The 13,337-nt window shown below is 39.9% G+C and overlaps 1 protein-coding gene across 2 annotated transcripts in view; it reads left to right on the forward strand.

The window, feature by feature from the left end:
• Positions 1–360: 360 nt before the first annotated feature.
• Positions 361–13,337, forward strand: part of pi4k2b (phosphatidylinositol 4-kinase type 2 beta) — a 55,104-nt gene continuing 42,127 nt past the window's right edge. For both annotated transcript variants that reach the window (XM_039751597.1, XM_039751598.1), the window contains exon 1: positions 361–791. In XM_039751597.1, coding sequence (XP_039607531.1) covers positions 512–791 — 280 coding nt within the window. In that variant the 5' untranslated portion in view covers positions 361–511. The remainder of the gene's footprint in view (positions 792–13,337) is intronic.

Here is a 13,337-nt window from a genome sequence, read left to right on the forward strand (position 1 = left end):
AGAAAATAAATTACACAGGTATATATTGAAAAAAATCGTTTGGTTATTTCAAATGATTTCGAAAGTAAACCACTTTTCGGAAACTTCCTGCAACCCACAGATTTTGAATTGCAGCACAAACGGAAGAGGTACAGAAAGACAGATGAAGTATCGTAAAATAAACGTGTCTGCGCGCCGAAATATCAGACTATGGGAGGAGCACACGTCAATCATTTTCTAAGAAGCCAATCCTGTATCACCTATCGGAGGAAGGAACAAGACCGGAAAAGCAATACTGTTTCTTTAAGCAGCTGGCAGGTAGCGCGCGCAGGCGCATCGAGAAAAGGAAGCGTCTGTTCGGTAAAGTGGATGGGGAAAAAAAAAAAAGTAGGCGAGAAGAGCGAGGGAGAAGGAGGTGGGATAGGGGCACGCCGAAATCCTGAAGGCAACTCACAACAATGGAGATATGAAGGTAGTCGAAGACTGATGAGTGGGAAAGAGTAGGCTAAAAGAAGGTGTGTTGAGTACGGTTATGACGGGGAGAAGTCCGCAGAGAGACCCTGCGGTCGAAGAAGACCTAGGTAGTCTCCGGGTTAAACCTAGTCCGGGTGCAGCTGTACGTATTTCTGCTGCTGCCACCACTTGCGAAGAAGCCGACAGAGTGGAGATTGAGGCGGAGGGATGTGGGGAAGAGGAATTACTGCTACCAACAACAGCCGGTGAACACTCATCGCCCAGGGTTAACAAGGAGAGGTGGTCCAGAAAGAATCGACTGAGCTCGTCCTCGGACAAAGAGAACTTGTCGGTATCAGGTGAGCAAGAGATCATTTCTGATTTTTGTGTACAGTCTGCTAAACTGAAAGTACAGTACTCGTGCAGGTCCGCCGCGTCGTCCGGGTGGTCCGTGTTTTCATATGGGTGGAGCTCAGCCCCTATGGGGTTGTGAAGTTTTTGTTTGCATCACAAATCCGGTTTGTTAATTAGCCCCACGGGCAACTTACTTTTTGAAATCCTTTGCAGTGACTCTCGAATACTGTACTTTGTAAACGCACATATTGTTAAGCAGTTTCAGAAAAGCCAGTCGTTTTGCGTTGCTTCTGTAATCTTGAGATACTGAAATCTTAATGAAGAGGCGTTAAAGAGAACAGTTCGTTTGATTAAATTTATGCGTTGCTGTACTTGTACTGAAGCATGGCTTTATGTAAGACGTGGTTTTTCTATAACGTTTGTTTCTGCTTCTAATGAGGGACGTTGTCATTTGCCACCTGTGATTTAACTATTCATCCTTTATTTTGCAACAGAAAACACCTTTCACCTCAAATAAATAAATAGTAACATTTATTTTACCGAGTATCTGCAGTTCTTTATTTTTTCAACTAAAGTGATAATAAACTTAAACCTAGAGTTATACGTTGACGTACATGCGCATGATGCCAACATCTGATGCAATATGCTTCTTTGTATTTCATGTATGTTCATATGTGATGTATGCATATTTTGATTTTTACTTTGAAATTTACAGCTGAAAAAAATAAACTGCAACTCTTGGTATTAAACCTGTACCTGTCCCAACCTAATCGTTCATGTGAATTACTATAGTATTGTGTTATTAAATGACAAAGCTCTGCAAGGTATTTTTACAGCTTGTTTAGTGGTACTGGTACATATATAGTCATATTAAAAAGTTTGGTATCCCCTCTTAATTCGTTGGATTTTTGTTTTGAGCTTTCAAAGTTGCAACTTCCTTTTAATATATGACATGCCTTATGGAAACAGTAGTATTTCAGCAGTGACGATAAATTTATTGGATTAACAGAAAATATGCATCATAACAAAATTAGACAGGTGCATACATTTGGGAACCCCAACAGAGAGATTACATCAATACTTAGTTGAGCCTCCTTTTGCAAATATAACAGCCTCTAGATGCCTCCTATAGCCTTTGATGAGTGTCTGGATTCTGGAATGAGGTATTTTTGACCATTCTTCCATACAAAATCTCTCCAGTTCAGTTAAATTTGATGGCTGCCGAGCATGGACAGCCTGCTTCAAATCATCCCATAGATTTTCAATAATATTCAAGTGAGGGGACTGTGGCAGCTATAAAAGTACATTGTACTTCTCCCTCTGCATGAATGCCTTTGTAGATTTCAAACTATGTTTTGGGTCATTGTCTTGTTGGAATATCCAACCTCTGCCTAACTTCAACTTTGTGATTGATGCTTGAACATTATCCTGAAGAATTTGTTGATATTGGGTTGAATTCATCTTATCCTTGACGTTAACAAGGGCCCAAGTCCCTGAACTAGGCACACAGCCCCACAGCATGATGGAACCTCCACCACGTTTGACAGTAGGTAGCAGGTGTTTTTCTCGGAATACGTGGCTCTTCTTCTGCCATGCAAAGTGCGAGCGAAGTGAGCAGAGTCAGCTCCCTAGTATGTATATACTAGCTGTTCCCTGCTGCTCGCATAGTAGTCAAAATAGGACAAACTTTAAAAATCAATAAACAAACCAGTATCGGTAGCTAAGAGGAGGCAAGGTACACTCGTAACACGTCATGAGATGTAGACCGACTCGAGCTGGAGGCCCTGCCCGGCTCCCCACTCCTGACGTTACACTTCCACTTCCCCTTGGCCCACAGCTTGTCTCATATTAGTGTAAATAAATTGCTCCTGCAGGCAAAGTATAATACTTAGCACAATGAGAGAAGTCGCAAAATCAACCAGAATTTTCAAGCAAATTATAGAAAAAAAACTCATCTAAATCCATTAAATACTTCTGAAAAGTGGACGGACATAGAGATATGTATAAAATATGTATATATAATTGCATATATGTATGTATATGTAAAATAAATAATGTCTGGTATGCAAATCCACACTGTTCAACCAATCTTTGCCAAAATATGCATAGCTCCCTTCATTCAATTAGAGGAAGATTGTAGACTATGCCTGACCCAAATGTTTGACCCGATACATCAATATTTCTGAGTAAAAACTAAAGCTATGCTAACGTTCATTGAATGCACTTTGCAATTTATGCGAATGAAGTGCGCAGCAGAAACTATTGAACACCACTGACTAATAGCATGGAATGACAAGTGAAGAAGGTACAATGTCCTCAACAGGAAAAAAGACAGCATGTTTTTTTGGTGCAGCAAAAACTATTGACAGGCCTCATGAACAGCACCAAGGACTAAAAATGTGAACAGACAAGTGAAGAAGGGATGGTGACCTGAACAGGAAATAAGAGGTGGCATCACATTTGGCATGGAAAGTGTGGTGTTAAATGGAAAAAGAGAGATCAGTAAAGCCCATGGAATACATGCTTAGGAAGAGCGCTTTAATACTTGAGTGCAGGTGCCAGAATCTGTGTGTGCTGTCACTGAGCTTTAAGTGGCTTGTTTATTGGAATATGAACTGTTCTAAGTCTCTTTTGTATTTCAAGCCTTGTCTGAGGTTTTTTGTATTAAATGCACCTCTATTTGTCAGGCTGATCAGATTGTAGCCTATTTTCACTTCATCATATGATTCAACATTTTCTTTAATTGTTTCTCACTTGTCAGCTGAGGCTTTATCCTAGTAACTGTATCCATGCTGATTTTATCCTGTTAACTGCTGGTGGCAATTTAACTTTAATGGGAAGTAGCAGTGCTGTAGATAACAATAATCATCTTTAACAATTAAAGAAGCAGATAAGGCTGCATGTATGCACAAGCACAGATATTGAGATCTGGAAATAGCTTGAAACAGTTTAATTTTAACTGTAAAAGTTGCTTTCCTCCATGATGAAGCCTCATTTCATATAGCATATAATGTAATTCAAGTCCATAATAATGTACTTGGACAATTATCCTATGTATTACTGCATTTATGCATATTTTCAGGGGGGAGGATTGGGGTGGGATGTTGAGGACTTTACTGAAGTTAGGCTTTTAGAAATTCAGCATGGAACCATAAAGAGTTCTACATTATACAGTAAGGTCCATATTTATTTTTAGAGTGGAGGCAAACAAAGAATTTAAGCAAGCCGCTAGTAGTATTTTCTATAAAAACCAACACATTTTGTTATGATTATTATTTGCAAAAAACTTACTCCAGCAGACTAAGAAGTTGAAGAAACAGTTTAAAAAAACAGACCATAGAATGTGTTCTTGTGAAGGTGAAAGGGATTAATAAGGAAGAACTGATGAGTGAATGTTACTGGGAGCTGCTTATTATATTCGAAAGTTTCTGCATTCTTTGTTCACACTGTGAAAGGTGTTTAGAAACACTTCCCATTAAACACTATTTAATTCACCTTTTTTTTAACAGGTGGTTAATTAGGTTCATAGAGTTATTATTGTCATTCACAGAGTAGAGTGAAATTCATACTTGCATGTGCTATATGCATCATTGTCTAATTTCTGCTTGTGTAAGAGCATTAGTGGACTGTTCTCTTTGCCTAATGTAGCTGACTTAGAGAGAACCATGCATGAAATTTAAAAACTCGCTCTTTAATCCAGTTCTTCTCAGACTTCAACTGAATTTTCATATCCTATATACAAAATGATATGAGCTACACCCTTATCTCATCCTGTGGTATTCTTACGCCCTTTCTCCTCAAAAGAAAACGGAATGTCAAGGAAAATATTCATACATCTGTTAACTGGTATTCATCCATAGAAGATCTAGTGAGTAAACATTTGTACCCTTATCAATTTACATAAATACTGTAACCAGAAAAAAACGCACCATAACTAATCATTAACTCTTCAGGTAGGGCTGGGCAATATGGCTCAAAATTCAAATTGCGATATTTTTGGTCCAAAAGTCAATATACGATATGCAACAATTTTTTTTCCCTATCTATTATTACTTAAAAAAGAAGCCACACATTTATATTGCTCTTTAGTCATTTACATGTAATTGCAAACTTACAACTTTACATAAACCAAAATATAATCATTAATGCAAGAAACACATCTAAACATTTATGCAAGAAAGCCAGTTGTCTGAATATTAGGTGACGTAGGAGTAGATTCTTTATATATTTTACTAGGTTTGCCCAAAAAAAGCTTAAAATAATAATGTTTCAATATGTTCTTTTTAAGCTATGTTTTGTAAACCAATAAAGCGTGGCAAGATCATGCATTCAGGTATCACAATTTCACAAATTTTGTGCAAGAAAGACAAGTCTGTCTGCTTTAAAGTTGCCCTGTGGCAGTTCACTATGTTGCCACCTGTGGGTGCCTTTCTGAGGGCGAACTAGTGGCCTGTATGCAGAGATATTTTGTTGCAAAGCGACTGAGAGTTGGAAAGATTGGTTCATGCTCTTTCCACCATGCAAGTGGGCTTGTCTCAGTGTCAATTTCAGCTGCTTGTAGGTAGGTTGAAAATTCAGCTTCAATTTTATCTCTGTCTGACAATGTCGATAAAGATGTTGGCCTCTTAAAGAAGCTACCAAGGCTTCGCTTCTCCTTTTTGGCTGGTGGTGGTGATGCTTCAGCTGCTTCTGAAAGTTCCCCAGCTAAGTAAGGCTGGGCATTGGTCTCTGGTCTCATCATGTTGAAGGGTCTCCACTTTAGACACAACTGTGTTTGACCTCTTCATACTTTTCCTCAGGAATGTATGATCTTTTGAAACGTGGATCCAAAAAAGAAGCAATGTCTAGTAGTTGCTGGGTGGCAGGGTCATCAAATTTCTCTCTTAAGATAATCAAGAATTTTGGTCTTAATTGACATAGTGAGCTCTGTGTCTTCTGGCTGGTGAGCTAAGATGCTGGTTTGAAAAATGTGTAGCACTGGCTTAACATAGGAGACTGTAACATAGGACGGAGCTGAGAGTGCATTTGTAAATTCCAGGAGGGGTCGAATAGCTTTATCAGTTGACTCTAGTACATCTATGTCCTGCCATGTAAGTGCCAGATGTCTGGTTTTCTTGTCAGATGAGAGAACTTGGGTGATGGCCCTCTCTTGTTCCAACACTCTCTGTATCATTGCTGTCCTTGACCGCCATCTTGTATGGGATTCTGTTAGGAGCTGATGGGACAGCCACTGATGTTTCTTCATTAGTGACAGTTTTCATGCGTCCACATTTTGGCAAATCCAACACTGAACCAGTTTCACGAAACTTAGCAAGCAGTTTGCTAACTGTAGCATGGGAGATGGGTGGTCTCGTAGGGTGTCTTGCATTGAAATCTGCTGCAATGACCCGGTTACTGCGTTCACCAGACATCAACACAATTTCTATCCGCTCCTCACGTGTTAACCTCTGCGACATGTCAATGGCTGTAAACAAAGAGAAACTTGTAAATAACTCATGAAAGCCCTTCACTATCTCTGATTGGTTTAGACTACGATATGGGCCTAATGTGTGTCTGTTGTTGAACAACAGGGAGACTTTAAAAGTCACGGAGTTTCGTTTCTTTTCCCTCTCGAACGGCTGGTCGCACCGGTGCAACCTTTGATTTTTTTTTAGTTGCACCATTGAGAAATTAGGTCGCACTCTAGAGCCCTGTATAGAGAGATGTGTTTGCTGACGTTATGATCGCCTTTTGGGGACAGTCCCAGTGGGTCTTGTGTAGACTGGTGAGATGTCCCTGCCATTAATCGGCTGTGATGGCACTGTCAGTCCTCCACTCGTGTGCGTGTCTTCATAATCCGAGCTGACGACCTCATAATCGTATATGTGCAAAAGAAAGTGCGAATCGCCTTAATATTAGTTTGCCACGGTGTACAAAAGGGGTCCCGTGTTTGCACTTGTCTGGGCTATAGCTCAGGGGGAGGATGAAAAAAAGTAAAGGTGCTCACTTTGACTTAAGTCAGAAGCGCAGTCAGCGTCTCACTTTTGCTGGGCAGGAGACCCCAGTTTTTGCAGACACGTTCACGATATCAAAAGTCTCGGTGCTCTTTGGAGTTCATTCATATATATATATATATATATATATATATATATATCTATACTAATAAAAGGCAAAGCCCTCACTCACTCACTCACTCACTCACTGACTCATCACTAATTCTCCAACTTCCCGTGTGGGTGGAAGGCTGAAATTTGGCAGGTTCATTCCTTACAGCTTCCTTACAAAAGTTGGGCAGGTTTTATTTCGAAATTCTACGCGTAATGGTCATAACTGGAAGCTGTTTTTCCATTTACTGTAATGGAGATGAGCTTGAACGCCGTGGGGAGTTTCGTGTGACATCATCACGCCTCCCACGTAATCACGCAGTACCTAGAAAACCAGGAAGACCTCCAAAAAGCTGAAGAAAACATGCATTATATAATTGAGAAGGCAGCTAAACAATAAGAAGCGAAGCGAGTGACATATACAACCATATTCATGAGTTCTGCTACTTGAAACAAAGCACGATGTAAACCTACACTTTAAATTAAGTTCATAGACAGGCTGCTGGCGCTTGTAATTTAGTGCCTGCCCATATAAGGCCGTCCGTCAGCGGCAATCCAATAGCAAACTCCACTAAATATTCACGGGTGAATGACTGTGCTTATGCAGAGGAAGATGAGATGGTCAGGGTGGTGTTTGGCACAAACTCAGCGAAACTGCGAGAGAAAGTTTTAAGTGCCAGGACTAAGGTAACATTAAATACAGCCATGGACATAGCACGAGATGGCACCAGCACAGCTGGGAACCTTCGATGCATGTACACCGAAGCGGCTCACGTGAACTGACGCAGTGCACAGATAAAAGCAACAGTTCCAAAGAGCTGAACAAAACCAATTACACAATTGAAAAGGCAGCAAAAATATGAAGCGCCTGATACATACAAGCATATTCATAAATCCAGCTACTGCGGAAACAAAGCACACGGTGGAAAAAGTCAATGTCCCGCTAAAGGAAGACAGTGTAAAAAACCCGTGCATGCAGTGTGTCAGGTCTCAGATAAAGAAGAAGACGAGCTGTTTATTGATGGCAGTAAGAAACGAATCGATGAATGAAACCTGTCATCTTTACAACGATTGACAAACACGGAATGTAACTTGAACACAACACATCCTACAAATACGAACCTGATTGAAAGAAATAATGATAATCAAATCCTTGATGACAGCAACACTCAGTAACACTCACAAAACAAATACTGTATATTGACAGTCATGTTACGTTATTTTTAAAATGTTCCCTTTTCTTTTCTAGCTTTTTAACACACTACTTCTCACATACGCGGGTATATATATATATGTATATATATATCCCGATCTACATACTCGAATAATGGATACTTTATTCGCCATCAATGATTGTTTTGGTAAAGCCATACTCAGTGTATTCATTAGATGAACGGTAAAAAGTAAGAGCGAGGGAGGATGACTTATTGAGGCATGCAGGCTGTAGTGCGTCAACTCTATCTGAATTGCGCGATCACATTTGAAAAAATATATCTTTTCAAGTTCTATTTAGTCCATATGTGTCAAACTCAAGGGCAGGGCCACATCCGCCCGGCGTAATTATATCCGCCCAGATCATTTTATATACTGTATTATTGTTATTAATGGCCCGGTATATGAAGCGCTGGTAACACAATAAACTACAGATCCCATAATGCAGCGCTTCAGCTGCCTTGCCGAACACTTACGCGTTAATCAAGTCTAGCTTATGATGCTGCAAGTTATTGCGGCTAGCTCACACGATGCTGAAGAGAAAAGTTGATTCTGAAAATAGAGCCTTTAAAACCGATGGGAGGCTGAGTATATGTTTACTGAACCCGTGTGTCTCATTTGTGGAGCTAATGTGGCTGTAATTACAGAATTTAATCTAAGACGGCACTATGAGACAAAACATCAGGGTAACCTGAAATACCTGAATGCAACAGAAGATACAGAAAGCAGAAGAATTAAATAAGAATCTGACACTTCAGCGGACGCTTTACCCGTGCACAATCACAAAGTGATTTCAAGTGAAGCTGCTTTTATGGGAGACACAAATGCAACTTGCCCCACTTTCCCTGTTGCCAAGTAATGTTAAACCAAGTCGTCACTACGGTGTTCCCAAATCGCACTTTGCTGATAAACTGAGCGCACTGAGTTTGCACGGCGCTTTGGTGACTTTGAAGAACAAAAAGTCCGTCTACATGCGGCTCGAACCTTGTGCATGTTTGGTAGCACATATCTGTGTGAGAAGCTCTTCTCAGTGATAAAGACTAACAAAACAGCACACAGGAGTCGCCTCACTGATGAGCACCTGCAATCCATCCTGAGAATCTCCACAACACAGAACCTCACACCAAACATAAACGAACCTGTTGCCAAAAAGATGCCAGGCGTCCAGCTCTAAAATGACATATGAGCAAAGACAACTGAATGATTTGATTTGTTATTGCTGAAAGGAACACATTTTATTTATATTTCCAGGTTTTGTTATGCAGCATGTTCATATTTGAATTTGTATAATTTTGACAGGATATATTTTTATGGAGAGCAAAATCTTTTGGGATATTTAAAATCTAAGTTTATTTTTATATAAAATTACATAAGAGTAAAGAAATTTGAATGTTTGTTCTTTTAACGTTTACTTTATTTCTAACTTGTATAATTTAGACAGGATATATTTTTATGGAGAGCAAAATATTATAAGTTGTTTAAGGTTTGAGTTGATTTATTCAGGAATAATATTCCTGTCTGTTTTTACCATTCCTACCAAAGATATTTCTGTCGACTAAATAAAAATTCCTTCTATTTAAAATTTAAATAGAACTTGAACAAATCGATAGTTCATAATATCCACGCAGACTTGCACGTAAGAGCGGAGTTATCCGTTTTAACAAGCAGCGTATTGCACTGATACGAAATAGCTGTGTGTGTATATATGTAGATATGTATGTATATGTATATATATGTTTATATATATATGTGTGTGTGTGTGTGTGTATGTGTGTATATATATATATATATATATATATACCTCGGTTGGTCGTGAACCGAAGCAGTTTCCCCCATAGGATTGTATGTAAATACAATTAATCCGTTCCAGACCGTACAAACTGTATGTAAATATGTAAAAATATGTAAAGATTAAGCACAAATATAGTTAATTACACCATAGAATGCCCAGTGTAATAGTAAACAAATGTAAAACATTGAATAACACTGACACAAAACACCCAGGCTCCCTGCTCAGCTACACGAGCTGGCTCGCTCGTGCTCTCTCTCTGTAGCACACACACCAACAAAGCCCCTCCCTCCCTCCCTCAGCCACAGGAGCAGCCTGGCTCATTCTCTCTCTCTCTGTAGCAGGAGCGCGCACACACACACACACACACACACACACACACCTATCCCCCATCTCTCCCTGTCAGCTGCACGCTCTCTCTGCGCTTGCTCTCGTCGTGCTCTCTAATCTCTCTGTAGCAGGTGCTCGCGCAGCATTTTTTTTAAAATGAGTTTTAAGCACAGCAGAAAAAAAAGGAACATCGACCAAATCCGAAGTGCATTTAAAAACCAACTCACAAGCAACCAAAAAAGTAAGATTGCAGGAGATCACGCTACGTGTATTAAACTCCATTTGTAAACACTTTCATGAGTTTTAAGCACAAGGAAAAAAGCGAACATTTGAAAAAAGAGAAAGGTAACATTGCACCTAATCACGCTATGAAAAACTCCATTTGTAAACACTTTCATGAGTTTTAAGCACAAGGAAAAAAGCGAACATTTGCAACAAATCGCGTTATGAACTGAAAAATTTACTTTTGAAAAATCTGTAATACAAAAACCACCAAGAGAACTAACCTTGCATGAGTCAAGTTCTGGCATGAAGTGTTTTCCTTCAGGTGTTTTCTCGCTTGTGATTTCTTGGGTTTCTGGTGCTTTTAGCTGTTTAGCTGGTGGGAGTGAAAGCCTCATGCAGCCATTCCAAAAACAAAGTTCTTGTGACCCAACCCTTCATGTTTGCTGGCAGTCTGGCTTTGTTTACATTGTGCTGCTTGAAAGCAGGAGGGTTCTCAAATTGGTAAATTAGTAAACTGGTAAACAGTTTTTCCACCTCTTGTAATTTCTTTCTTTACTTCGATTTCAATTTTCTTCTCACCACTGTTCACTTGCTTAGAAGCCAATGGAAGGAGAACAATGAACAGAGCTCTTGCAGGAGCGGCTCGCTCGCTTTCTCTCTCTCTCTTTCTTTCTCTCTCAGGCTGCCTGTGGTGGGGGGGAATGGTGTGCTAGCACGTACAGCCTGCAAATAGGCAGGCAAACACGTGCAGCAATCTCCTCCTCCCCCTCCCCAGCAGGCACGTGCTCGCTCGCTCTTGCTCTCTCTCTCTCAGCTCAGCTCAGGCAGGCAAAGGAAACTGGCTTGTTCGTATACCGAGTGTGTGGTTGTGAACCGAGGCAAAAGTTTGGCGAGCTTTTTGGTCGTGAACCGAGTTGTACGTGAACCGGGACGTTCGTGAACCGAGGTTCCACTGTATCTATATACTAGCAAAATTCCCGCGCTTCGCAGCGGAGAAGTACTGCCTTAAAATTTTTATTAAGAAGAAAATTAAACCCTTTTAAACTGAGGGAAAACCAATAATTATTTGTTAAGGATCTCTTTGTATACCACATTGTGAGTTCGGCCCTCCGGTTGTAATATGACCAAGCTGTGCGCTGAGGTTACTCTTAAGCATGTAACGTACAGTTGGCCATGTGAACAGTAATCCTGTTTTAAATCTGACAGCTTGGATTGCTGCTGTCATAATCGGTTTGAGTTTCAGGGTTTGTTTCAATTACGACAGTATTTGTAGGACTTTTGTTGAAGAGACATTCGGCATATGTCAAGCGTTGTAAGCATACAACCAGTTTCATCGATAACTTCATATCACATATAACTTTTCAGAGTTTAAACATTCATAAACATCAAAGTGTCCACTACTGAAATCGTCACCTGTCAATCTAAGATGTTTAAGAGGCATTGGCGGTTGTCCAAATGTGTAAAATATTTGGCCATTTTGGTACACTTGAAAGTGACAACCGAACAATTCAGCGACAGCCATCAACTCACATGCAGATGCATAGATGAAGGACTTAAGCATTTTACTCTTCTAGTGGGGACCCAACGCCGCCTCACACAGTGATCGAGCTGCAGGCTATGGACGTATATATGTACGTAAGTAGGATTCAGTTAGCGTTGGGAACCCGTGTACCAAACTTCTTGAACATGGGCCCATAAGTAACAAAGACCGTTGAAAAGTTCAATATGGCGGCTGACAGTGGCGTCATACCACCGAAATAAGTATGTACATTGGTTTCGGTTAGCGTAGGGAAGCCGCCTACCAAATTTCGTGAAGATGGGTCCATAAATAAGAAAGTTCAATATGGCGGACGTTGTTGACCGTTATGACCGTTACGCGTAGAATTTCAAAATGAAACCTGCTTAACTTTTGTAAGTAAGCTGTAAGGAATGAGCCTGCCAAATTTCAGCCTTCTACCTACACGAGAAGTTGGAGAATTAGTGACGTTTAGAAAATTCAATATGGCGGCCGTGGCGTCATACCATCAAAAAAAGTAAGTAAATCGGTTTTGGTTAGCGCAGGGAAGCCACCTACCAAATTTTGTGAAGATGGGACCATAAATAAGAAAGTTCAACATGGCGGACGTTGTCGACCGTTATCGACCATTATGACCGTTACGTGTAGAATTTCGAAATGAAACTTAACTTTTGTAAGTAAGCTGTAAGGAATGAGCCTGCCAAATTTCAGCCTTCTACCTACTCGGGAAGTTGGAGAATTAGTGATGAGTCAGTGAGTCAGTCAGTGAGGGCTTTGTCTTTTATTAGTATAGATTTATATCTATATATCTACTTTGGGGTGCGAGCAGATGTTGCTGGGGGTACCAGAATCCATCGAGGAAGAAAAATTAAAAACATTATTTGTACAAAATGTTATATCTATCCATTCCTAAATAATTAAATGGGCAGGCTATTTCGTGTCAGTGCAATACGCTGCTTGTTAAAACAGATAACTCCTGCTCTTACGTGCACTTAGTGCTGCGTGGGTATTATGAACTATCGTATTTGTTCAAGTTCTATTTGAATTTTAAATATAAGTAATTTTTATGTAGTCGACAGAAATATGTTTAGTAGGAATGTAAGTTAAATTTAGTCATCATTGCATAAATTTTTCTTCACCATAGAAATTTAAAGACTAAATTCAACTTCCATTCCTACCAAATATATTTCTGGCGACTAAATAGAACCTACTTATATCCAAATTCGAGCTATTGCCTGCCTACCTGAATAAGTCACCCTCGCTTCGCTCTTACTTTTTTACCGTTCATTTAATCATGGCTAGTCGCGGAAAAATTATAAAATGGAAGGGGGATTACACTGACTTTACCAAAACAATTATTGATGGCGACTAAAGTATCTGTTATTCATAAAGCTTC

Source organism: Polypterus senegalus, chromosome 4 (assembly GCF_016835505.1).
Source record: "Polypterus senegalus isolate Bchr_013 chromosome 4, ASM1683550v1, whole genome shotgun sequence".
Lineage (NCBI taxonomy): Eukaryota > Metazoa > Chordata > Cladistia > Polypteriformes > Polypteridae > Polypterus > Polypterus senegalus.